Here is a 12,685-nt window from a genome sequence, read left to right as displayed (position 1 = left end):
TAATTTATACCATTATCTTAAAACATATGATTACCCTTAACATTCCACAACTTATTGGCACATAATTAAGAATTGCTCAATTTTACGAATTGGCACATTTTTAAAAATAAGCTTAATTTTGCAAATTGGCACATAATTTATACCATTATCTTAAAACATATCATTACCCTTAACATTCCACAACTTATTGGCACATAATTAAGAATTACGAATTGGCACATTTTTAAAAATAAGTTTAATTTTGCAAATTGGCACATAATTTATACCATTATCTTTAAACATATGATTACCCTTAACATTCCACAACTTATTGGCACATAATTAAGAATCAGTTCAATTTTGCAAATTGGCACATAATTTATACTATTATCTTAAAACATATCATTACCCTTAACAATCCACAACTTATTGGCACATAATTAAGAATTACGAATTGGCACATTTTTAAAAATAAGCTTAATTTTGCAAATTAGCACATAATTTATACCATTATCTTAAAACATATCATTTCCCTTAACAATCCTCAACTTATTGGCACATAATTAAGAATCAGTTCAATTTTGCAAATTGGCACATATTTAAGAATTAGCTCAATTTTACAAATTGGCACATTTTTAAAAATAAGCTCAAATTTCCAAATTGGCTTAATGAATACTATTATCTTAAAACATATCATTACCCTTAACAATCCACAACTTATTGAATTACGAATTGGCACATTTTTAAAAATAAGCTTAATTTTGCAAATTGGCACATAATTTATACTATTATCTTAAAACATATCATTACCCTTAACAATCCACAACTTATTGGCACATAATTAAGAATCAGTTCAATTTTGCAAATTGGCACATAATTAAGAATTACGAATTGGCACGTTTTTAAAAATAAGCTTAATTTTGCAAATTAGCACATAATTTATACCAATATCTTAAAACATATCATTTCCCTTAACAATCCTCAACTTATTGGCACATAATTAAGAATCAGTTTAATTTTGCAAATTGGCACATATTTAAGAATTAGCTCAATTTTACAAATTGGCACATTTTTAAAAATAAGCTCAAATTTGCAAATTGGCTTATAATGAATACTATTATCTTAAAACATATCATTACCCTTAACAATCCACAACTTATTGGCACATAATTAAGAATCAGTTCAATTTTGCAAATTGGCACATAATTAAGAATTGCTCAATTTTACGAATTGGCACATTTTTAAAAATAAGCTTAATTTTGCAAATTGGCACATAATTTATACCATTATCTTAAAACATATCATTACCCTTAACAATCCACAACTTATTGGCACATAATTAAGAATCAGTTCAATTTTGCAAATTTGCACATATTTAAGAATTAGCTCAATTTTACAAATTGGCACATTTTTAAAAATAAGCTTAATTTTGCAAATTGGCACATAATTTATACCATTATCTTAAAACATATCATTACCCTTAACATTCCACAACTTATTGGCACATAATTAAGAATCAGTTCAATTTTGCAAATTGGCACATAATTTATACCATTATCTTAAAACATATGATTACCCTTAACATTCCACAACTTATTGGCACATAATTAAGAATTGCTCAATTTTACGAATTGGCACATTTTTAAAAATAAGCTTAATTTTGCAAATTGGCACATAATTTATACCATTATCTTAAAACATATCATTACCCTTAACATTGCAAATTGGCACATAATTTATACCATTATCTTAAAACATATGATTACCCTTAACATTCCACAACTTATTGGCACATAATTAAGAATTGCTCAATTTTACGAATTGGCACATTTTTAAAAATAAGCTTAATTTTGCAAATTGGCACATAATTTATACCATTATCTTAAAACATATCATTACCCTTAACATTCCACAACTTATTGGCACATAATTAAGAATTACGAATTGGCACATTTTTAAAAATAAGTTTAATTTTGCAAATTGGCACATAATTTATACCATTATCTTTAAACATATGATTACCCTTAACATTCCACAACTTATTGGCACATAATTAAGAATCAGTTCAATTTTGCAAATTGGCACATAATTTATACTATTATCTTAAAACATATCATTACCCTTAACAATCCACAACTTATTGGCACATAATTAAGAATTACGAATTGGCACATTTTTAAAAATAAGCTTAATTTTGCAAATTAGCACATAATTTATACCATTATCTTAAAACATATCATTTCCCTTAACATTCCTCAACTTATTGGCACATAATTAAGAATCAGTTCAATTTTGCAAATTGGCACATATTTAAGAATTAGCTCAATTTTACAAATTGGCACATTTTTAAAAATAAGCTCAAATTTGCAAATTGGCTTATAATGAATACTATTATCTTAAACATATCATTACCCTTAACAATCCACAACTTATTGGCACATAATTAAGAATCAGTTCAATTTTGCAAATTGGCACATAATTAAGAATTGCTCAATTTTACGAATTGGCACATTTTTAAAAATAAGCTTAATTTTGCAAATTGGCACATAATTTATACCATTATCTTAAAACATATCATTACCCTTAACATTCCACAACTTATTGGCACATAATTAGGAATTAGCTCAATTTTACAAATTGGCACATTTTTAAAAATAAGCTCAAATTTGCAAATTGGCTTATAATGAATACTATTATCTTAAAACATATCATTACCCTTAACAATCCACAACATATTGGCACATAACTAAGAACTAGCTCAATTTTGCAAATTGGCACATAATTAAGAATCAGTTCAATTTTACGAATTGGCACATAATTTGAACCATTATCTTAAAACATATCATTACCTTTAACAATCCACAACTTATTGGCACATAACTGAGAACTAGCTCACATTTTTTTGGCAATTCGGGCAAAATCTTTATTTTACCTATTTTCATGTAATTGTTATAAAGAGACAAGACACTATCATACTATACCATATAATCAACATACAACATATCTGCAATGCACTAATGACACTGACTATCAGACAGACATAAGCCTTAGCATTAGAATTGATGGAGATACTAAGCGCTTTCCCACACAGGATTGATTGTCTGTTTGTACACAGTGATAATCTAAAACGTTAATATTACTTTTAGTCCTTTACTATTGATTGGCACATTTACAAGCATATTTCGCAGAATGACACATAATTTGTGAAATTTTTTTAGATTGGCACATTCTAGCTTGGCACATTTTTTGTGTCATTTTTATGTGCCATTTCTTGGCACATTTTTTGTGCCAATATTTTTTGGCACATTTTCTGGTACATGTGCCAAACGAACCCGCAACCCCTATTGAGAAAGATGGTGGTGTTTTAAATCATTTTTGATTTTGTCATTTTTTCCTGTCGCATTGTGTAATATTTATTATATATTTTATCATTCACTGTCAAATAAAAAAATGTCGGGTGAAATAAAGTGCAAAAATTCAGCTGTAATGGGCATTTTTCATTACCCCTAAAAGCTTGCAGACATGCCCTGAAAACATGCAGGCATGCCCTGAGTATGCCCAGGGCATGGGGTTGTTGGCTTTGAGCCAAATTTGTAATAAATGATACACCCCCATGGCCATGACTCTGGGTAACTCCAGAAAATAAACATTGGAATTGTCCCAATTACGTAAGTTATGTTTATATTATGAAAGTGAAGTTTTTTCAAGAAGTAAGCAAGAGAAGTTGGGACAGCTTCTTGAACTAATAATATTGTCCTTTGATCTCCCAAATGGGTCCATGTCAGGGATATTATCAAAAACTATAGTAGATTGGTTTTCCTTCAATAGAGATGTAGGTTTAATATTAAATAATCTAAAATAGTTATTATCAAATGTATTTGTTATTTGTGAATTGTTGTTTTTATTGTAGATTTGCAGCCACGTGCTTCTGTCCGTCGTCATCCTCAACGAAACCCTCATTGCGAGGTGTAATTCGGCAACAGGCAAAGCCGTCCAGTAAGGCAACAGTAGATTTTGGAAGGCATCGACACTACAACCAAGTATATTACAGGTTTTATTCACCGAACAGTGAATCACCTGATCAAATTTGTTACCCCGGCAGGTGTCAACATCAATGACATTGAATCTATGTGGAGTGAGGTGAAGATCTTCTCAAAACCAGTTTCTCTTCGGTATATTCTGGTTTGAAGTTGTACGTTTTAATGGTTGATTGTGTTTTTTTTGTATTTTTTACAACTGTTATTTACAATTTTTACAAAAGAATTCTTTGTTTACAAAAAAGAATTGTAACACTGATTTAATGCAATTAAACTTCAATAACCTTATTTATAGTTTGTTTTGTGAAGTCTGTTTTTGAACAAAATAAGAATAGATTAGCAGCATATACTATATATATTTTTAATTTCTAAAGGTAATTATTTTTTAAAACCGCATTCTCATATTATTCAAGCTTTGGTCAGTTTGTTCATATTACCATAAGATTAGATTTAAAGTTAACTTTACAAAGATCCAACCAAACCTAATATTTCAACTGGCAGCGTGGTGTAGTGGTAAGAACACTTGCTACACCACACATGAGGTCGTGGTTTCAATCCCCACTGATCTCATGCTGTAGCGCCCTTAAGTAAGGCGATATAAACGGTACGAACTTCTGCTGAGCCAACACTTAATCAGGAGCATACTTATCGGGCAATTATAATCTATAATATTCCAAACTGGCAACTCGAGACTGGGCCGGAGTAACTGATGTTACTCTAAGTTCAAGTCGCGCATTCGACTTTCCCACATCGAGGATAAAGATATAGCCTATACAAGATGTTTTTACATAGGTGGGCACAGTTAATCGAAAAAGCAACTTCGTTAAATGGTTATTGGTTACACAATACAGTAACTTCGCTAACGTTTTTTCGTTAAATTAAACCAAATGTAACGGAAGTTATCGTTAAACGTTAACGTTAAAATTTAATTAAAACAAACAAAGAAATTACCTTTTTTATAAAAAAAAATAGTTTTTTTCTTAATCGATGTTTTAACTAGACGAAAATGGTTTAGAAGAAGTTTTTAAAACTGGCATGCCTAATGCCCAAATAATAGCGGCCGGATAGTAATTACTTACATCGTTTAAAAATTTCAACGTTTAAACCCGATAAACTGCGACATTAAACATATATATTTCTTATATTACCATGGATTTACTTGTAAAATATTGAGTTAACGGGCTTAATTTAACGGAAGTACAATTTAACGAAAGTTAACAGGTCCGATAACGATTTTTAAAATTAACTTAAAAGTTAACTTTTAACAAAAAATTCAACTTCGTTATTTAACGTTTAACGCATTAACGATTTGGTGCCCACCTTTGTGTTTTTATTTATCTAAAATAAATATTAACTACGTTATTTTTCAAATATTTACTAAAAAATAAAACTGGTTTTGCTATGTAAAATTTCTTAAATTTTCGTGAAAAACTATCAAACATGTTAAAGTAAATGTGCCATACAAATCCTATATCATTATCAAATATGATTGAGTATTATATAACATGAGAATTTACCAAAACCAAAAAGCAATTCTAATAACCAATAACTTTACTGAAAAGTATGGCACAATGTACAAATAAACTATGTTTTTACTTACTAATAAAATTAACAAACACTACAAAATAGTTTTAAAAACAAAGAAAAAATAAACTCTTGGGATAACAAAAATACTTGTACAGCATGCAAAAAAAATTACGAAAACTGTATCAACTTGAAACTGACCTTTTTTTTAATACAACAGTTGCAGTTTAAGCTATTGCTTATCTTTTTAAATTTGTTTAAATGAATATATATAAATTTGCTTTTATTTTCCCAACAACACAGCATCAATTTTTTCCTTAGCGGACAAAGCCTTTTTTTTTCTACCAATCTTAGTTTTCGATTTTCCTGTTTTTGGCCGCTGTAAAGAATCTCTAACACTCTCACCTGGATAAATTAGGTAACAACTCGACAAATCTATGTCCAAAGTATCGGCAAAATCCTTATCAGGGGTTGGGGATTGTTTTCTCATATTATTGCCAGTGTAAGCAACACATTTCAACTGCCACTCACCTATGTCTTCATTCCAATGTGTGTGCTCTTGTATCATTTGTAAGTACTCAGGTGGAATAAAATGGTCAATAATGAGACACTGCTTATTAATCTCACCTTGCATTTGACGAATGCTTTCAAGAAGGGCTTCAGTTTGTCTTTGGTGTTCTTGTTCAACGTCTCCTATCTCAGACTTAGTCTGTTGCACCATTGTCCAGACTTTTTTCATTTTTTTCGTCTTACCAATAGCCTCCTCCCGAAGTGAGCTGTATTTTTCTTCAATATCGATACGCTCTGCTTCTTTTGATTCGATTTGTTTTCGCAATTCATTTTCCTGCTTTTTTCTTTCTTGCAGTTCTATATTTGATTCTTCCAGTAATTTTTCCTGCTCTTCAGATTTTTTCAACAGATCAACACCACCGACAATAACTTTTTTCTCAACAGCTTTCAATCTTTCCTGCATTTGTTCATGCTCCCTCTGAGCATGTTGTAATTCTTCAACTTTTTTCTCCAGATCGTTTTTGACTCGGTTTTTCTCTTCCTCAGCCATTTCTTTACCTTCCTCTAACTGCTTCCGCTCTTCACTGATTTTTTTCTCAAGTTCAACCATTTTCAAAGATGACATTCTTTTTCGCGACCCCCTTTTCTTTTTTCTTCTCACTATATTTCCATCTTCATCTTCAACCTCCTCTTCGCTCTCACTTATTCCACCTCCCTCTTCTAATTTTCTTCTAAGTTCCTCGATTTCCTTTTGGAATTGTCTTAAAAGAGCATCTTTAGGATCTTCGTTGATTGTTGCTTTGTTTTTTATGTTCTTGGCTCGATTTGCGTAGCGCAATGTTGAAATTGTTTCGTCATAGTTATAGTTAGCAGGACCAATATTTGCACACATTAAAGTTTTTGAGTTTCCCCCTAATGAGTCCTGTAACATTCTTGTTAATTTTGAATTACGATAAGGAATGTGGGTGCTTCTACCATCAACCAAGGCAGATATAACATTACCAAGTGTGGAAAGAGACAGATTAATTTTTGTAGCTTCTTTAAGGCGTTGTCCTGTTGCACCAGTTTTGACCTGTCTTTCTGAACCAGCTAAATCAACAAGATGAAGTTTTCCAACCCTAAGATGTTGTTGACCATCAATACCTTTTTCACTACATTCAATTGTTACAGTAAAAATAGCATGGGAACGTGAAGACTGATCATTCATATCTGTAGCCCCAACAGAACGATTTTTGTTTCCTAATGTCATTATTCGATCCATATCATCAGCATTATTTACAACAAACATTGATAAATCTTTTACATACACTCCAATGTCAGTTCTCTCTTTAACATGCAGTCTGGCATGTTGGTCTTTCCCTAATAAATCTCTAACTTCTTCGTTGTAAATTTCAAGATAAGAAACTCGAACTAAAAAACGGGTATCACCTTCTGCCTTTGCAATATGTCCAAAGATATGTGCAAATGAGTTTGGAATTATCCCACGCAATTCAGGCATTGTTCTGACTCCTTCCATTGTAAAAGTTTTGCCTGTGCCTGTTTGTCCATATGCAAATATTGTACCATTATACCCTTCTAGCACAGAGTCCACGATAGGTCTGGCTGTTAAATTATAAACATCCATTTGTTTACTTGCCATTCCAAACACAGTGTCGAACGTAAAAGTTTTGGGTGGTTCATGAGAACTTGATTTTTGAACAGATATCTGTCCTCGTACTTCGTCCACGTTAACCGCTTGAACATGGCCCGATGTCCTTTCTTTTTCGTTCAGCGGCCTACATCGAACAACCACTTTAACATTATCCGCACTGTCTTTTGCATCTGGCATTTTTAACTTACAAACTTATCAAAAATAACTTAAACTTATTAAAATTTTGGAAAAACAAACATATTTTTATTATTTTCTCTATGGCGACACCACAAGCGGTTATTACAAATCTACTGAAGCGAAAAATAGATTTTTACTGTCATATCACCGAAAATCATTTAACCGGACAAACTTTTTTACCAAAAACTGGGTGCTATAAAACGCATCTTAGATAATGTTGTTTAAATATTGTTTTTATTAATTTTGTTCTATCCTAAACTTCATTTTAAAAATGCCAAAAAAATTCTAGAAAAATCGGGACTCATATTCATAGGTTGGCACAATTACCTAAAAAAGTAACTTCGCTAAATAGTTTTTCGTTACACAATACATTAACTTCGTTAACTTTAATTTGTAAAATTAAATGCAATAACCGTTAACGTTAACATTTACCATCCCTTACTTACTTTTTCATCTGTTTCGGCGTACCCCTAACCAACACCGCCTAACTCTTACCCCACCTAGCCTTCCCTTCCCGCCGGCCCTTCCCTCTTACCTTACCCAAGTTTTCCTTTCCTTATTTCTCCCTTTCTAACCCTTAACGCTCTTCCCCACCCTTTCTAACCTTACCTTGTCCCTGATTCCTCCACCCCTTAATTGAAAAGAGACATCCATCCACAGACGGAGCTCTTTTTTTGTCCAGCAAAAACAGCTTTTATCTAGAAAAACAAAATAGGGCATAAACCCGTTCCATTTGTTAGATGGAGCTGTTAATGAAAACAGGAAAGTTAAAAGATACAAATGATTAGAACGAGCCCGCACATATAATCTCAGTATTAAGAAGTGCCATAAAATGTTATACGCATAAAAAAATAATTTTGTTTGTGGTGCCAATTTAAATTTATTCTACAAAATTATTACGCACCACAAATAGTAAGATATTTATTTGTAAGATGTAAGAGCAAATGTGCAATTATATGTGGGCTCCCCCCAACAAATTAATCTAATGTCTTACAACTTTAGCTTGAAAGAAACAATACCGGCAGAAATAACAAATAATTTACATACATTCCACATCATTAATATATACGCTCCAAACACAACACCATACAAGTACCAAGAAAAAAACGAATATTTTGACCAAATTACGCACTTAGTAAATTCAACACATCCAATTATAATGGCCGGAGATTTTAATATAAGACGATCAAATAACAGAGAGATATCCACCAATTTTAAATTTATTTCAAAAAACTAATCTTAAAAAGCTAAGTAGTGATAGAAGTCGTTTTATACGACGAATATGGGTGGGGTAAGAGAGTCCTAAAAAGTGTGAAATGATTTATAAGACATTTATGGGTGGCGTTAGAGAAAACTAAAAAAATGGGAAAATTGATTTATACGATATTTATGGGTGTCGTAAGAGAGTACTTAAAAAGTATTTATTTATTGGAAAATGTTTAAAGGAGTTAAATGAGTGGTAACAGAGAGCATTAAGAGAAATTTTTAAGATAATGTGTGTAAAAATAACTAAATGGCGCTGTTGACACAAAATCGCGTGAGCGAAATTTGTTTTCATAGAAGCGAGTTTATTTATATGTAAGTAAAAAGTTTAAGTTTTTATTAAAGTTTTATTGAATAGAACAAGGATTTCAATTTTGTTTTATTAACATAAATAATAAACACACGAATTATATTTTTATTGTTTTTTCCATCTAAATAATATATTTTTAATTTTTTCATCGTTTGACTCTAAGTTATCAGTGAACATGTTGTTAATGGTATGCATGCTTTTGCCTCTACTTTTTAACACCACATATAAAACACAGTAATGTCCGCATGTTGTATTTAGAGCATGTTGTAATGTTTTTGAATTGAAAGTCCAACCAGTGCTGTTTTTATTTAAGAATACATTAAATTCTTTGTATAATGGTTGTAATCCCATAGGATCGAAGTACTCTGCTTTTTGTTTTTTGTCAAAGTAACATGCTATCCAATGAGTACCAGGTTTTTTTCTTACATCTGTATTAATAATGTAGAAAGCAGGGTATTTATCAATTGTGAAATTAATTTCATCTCTAGATAAAACTTCGTGAAAATATTTTTTTGCCTGTCCGTCTTTAGCAATGATGTTCTCGATTTCAAAAGAATACATTTTAATAATCTAAAATAACGTTTCGATGTTTATCTACTTGAATGAGATTATCAAATTCCGCATTAACAATAATGTTGACAGTGTGTGCTAGTGGTTCTTCAAAATGTATTTCAAGTCGAACAGAGCCTTGTCGTATTAAATCGAATGTAGATGCAGTGCACCCACCTGCTGTCAAATCAAAAGCAAACAAAGTGTAACCGAATTTATAGTCTGTTGAAGAGATACAATTACCGGTGTCTTGAAAAAATTGTTCGGTACTGTCAAATAAAGAAGTGTAGCTTCGGCTGTAGTGATTACTATTGAATGATGGAGTGTAAGGAGTACTAGGTATCATTTTACCGTCATTATGTAAAACAATATAGTTGATCGATAAGTTTTTAAAATTAAAAGGGTTTCGATTAATTGCTCCGTTAAAGGATGAATTATCTACACATCCAATAACAATACATTTAGGTACTTGTCCTAAAAAAAGGTTTTGAATGTTTGCGTTTAAATTTCCTCCGAATACGGAAAAAACTTTTGTTTCGACACGACGATTGGGATATTTTGCTGTACTTGTATTTAAGGTTTTGATATGAGCTAGTTGAAGGTCAGGATTAAGCTTTACTTTTCGAACTAATAAATAAGCCTTTTCTAGTTTCAATTTAAACTCATCTTGTGGAGACATGCAGTAAAAATTACTATTGTTTGATATAAGTTTTATTTTTAAATCGACCCCGTTAAGCATGAGACGCTGTTGAAAGAATAAGTCGAGATGAAGTTTTCCGAGCATATCGAACGAAGCACTTGAGGCAGCTTTTTGTTTCCGTTTTCGAAACCCTGAGTTTGCTAAATTATCGAATTGTGCTTTTAGATGAAACAAGTTTATCATTTAGGCTCAAATCCACTTGACTAAACATTGTATTAAGTAGGTAATTAATAGGTGCCACTTCTTGATCGGCATTTAAATTACTTCTATCTTTTTTTAGTATTTTTGCGCGTAAGAAAAGACATGTCGCGGCTAAGTCTAAGTATTGTTCACCGCTGCCATTTAAAACGAATTCCAATGGGGCGTCATCGCTTAAAGCGAAGAGAGGTAAGATCTGAATAGTTTTCGAACTGTCTATTGAGGTCTGAGTAGGAGGCACACCGAATAGATCGAGATCCGAGGTCAAGCAGTCACAAGAGAGTGGGTGAATGAGAGCCATCTTAATCAAAAATATCTTTTTTTCTGCGTTTCCCCTTGCTATTAGTTTTCCTACTGTTTCGTTTTCGTTTGGCACCACGTCTTTTATGCTGGGTACCAGGGGGTGAAAAAAAGGTTTCCTTTGCATCATGCATAATTTGTTTTCCCATTTCCTTACTGTGCTTTAGAAGAGCTTGTTTTGGATTTTCTCCGCGAATTAGATCCCCGGTTAAATTAATTCCGCTAGTGAGAGCTCGTTTTCCAATTACTTTTGCTCCTGATTTGATCATAGGTAAGATTGCACGACCTAGACTACTAAAAATAGATCCTAATCCGTAACCAGATTGGACACGCTGCCCGGTAAAGATTGGTATTCCACTTCCGTGTTGTTGCGCATAATATTTCTCATATACATTATTTTTAGGGCAAGACCCCAACATAAATCTATTTCTCCGGCTTCTCTTACAAACAGATGTACTCTTTTAGTGATGGGGTGGTTACGAATAAGAAATCTGTTTAATAAGTTGGCACGTTTAAAAGTATCTTCAATACCTTTAAAAAGTGCACTGGGTGTGTCGTAATATCCCGTAAGCAGTGTAAGATCATGAACCACTCCATTGTTGGTATACCGTAGTTTACAATCATTCTCACTTAAATTTGCATAAGTCCCCGGTAGACTTATTTCGCTAAGTCCACAAACCCAATCGGGATCTAATGTGATAGATTTAGACAGTTTTGTTGTGAATTGATGTAAAACATTATTCGGAAAATAATCCATACTAGCATTGCTAGCAGTTGTTAAGTAAAACTCATTCATTCGTAATATTTGTACTCGCACTCTGAGGAGAAGGTTGAACGAATCCCGAAAGTCTCGACCAAAAATTTGTTTGATCACTACTATTGTTAAAGTTGTAGACACTGGCTGCGATTAAAATTATTAATACGAATAATTGTGAAATAGCAACAAACACGTCCAAACGCTTTAATTTATTTGCGGTATTAGCTTTCGCAGTTTCGATATCTACACTTGATAACATTATGACTAAAATGAAGAAAACATTACACAAGTTTTAGTTTATATATTGTTTAAAGTCCGTTTTCGAAATCCATGAATTAAAACTTTCGTCGTAACCATACCATTTAACTAGGTATTCAATCTTTTTGTTGCGTTTCCGAGTTGAAACAATTTTCTCAATAAGAAAAACAGTGTTGTCCTTAATAATTGGTAGAATCTCTTCTTCATAGAAAGTCCCTTCGATGGGTTCATCGTTAAAGTCTTTGAGATTGTAATATGGTGGATTTCCCGAAATAGCTTTTCTTATTTTAAAAATTTTTTCTGAAAAATTTTGCTGATAAGATTTTTGAAAACGTTTCTGAAGGCGACTCACTCGTACTAATGTGTTAACACGTAAACGTGGTTTTTTATTAGGTTTTGAATTCGATTCGTACAAGTTAAACCATACTTCTTCTCGGTTATCTTCGTTTACCCGCGCAGGTGCAAAACCTGT

General features: G+C 32.0%; 2 protein-coding genes across 2 annotated transcripts; both read right to left on the bottom strand.

Moving 5' to 3' along the window:
• Window positions 1–5,590: 5,590 nt before the first annotated feature.
• Window positions 5,591–7,932, bottom strand: LOC145751339 (kinesin-like protein KIF3A). The gene has a single exon (XM_082567454.1). The coding sequence runs from the start codon at window positions 7,876–7,878 to the stop codon at window positions 5,824–5,826; it is 2,055 nt and encodes a 684-aa protein (XP_082423580.1). The 5' UTR covers window positions 7,879–7,932; the 3' UTR covers window positions 5,591–5,823.
• A 2,081-nt stretch (window positions 7,933–10,013) lies between these two features.
• Window positions 10,014–11,199, bottom strand: LOC145750804 (uncharacterized protein F54H12.2-like). The gene is made up of 2 exons (XM_082566881.1): window positions 11,112–11,199; window positions 10,014–10,858 (listed from the first exon to the last, which is right to left on the bottom strand). The coding sequence occupies exons 1-2, from the start codon at window positions 11,197–11,199 to the stop codon at window positions 10,014–10,016; spliced, it is 933 nt and encodes a 310-aa protein (XP_082423007.1).
• Window positions 11,200–12,685: the final 1,486 nt, after the last annotated feature.

Source organism: Corella eumyota, chromosome 4, assembly GCF_963082875.1.
Source record: "Corella eumyota chromosome 4, kaCorEumy4.1, whole genome shotgun sequence".
NCBI lineage: Eukaryota > Metazoa > Chordata > Ascidiacea > Phlebobranchia > Corellidae > Corella > Corella eumyota.
The sequence above is the reverse complement of the archived record's forward strand: the minus strand, read 5'-3'. Positions and strand labels throughout refer to the sequence as shown.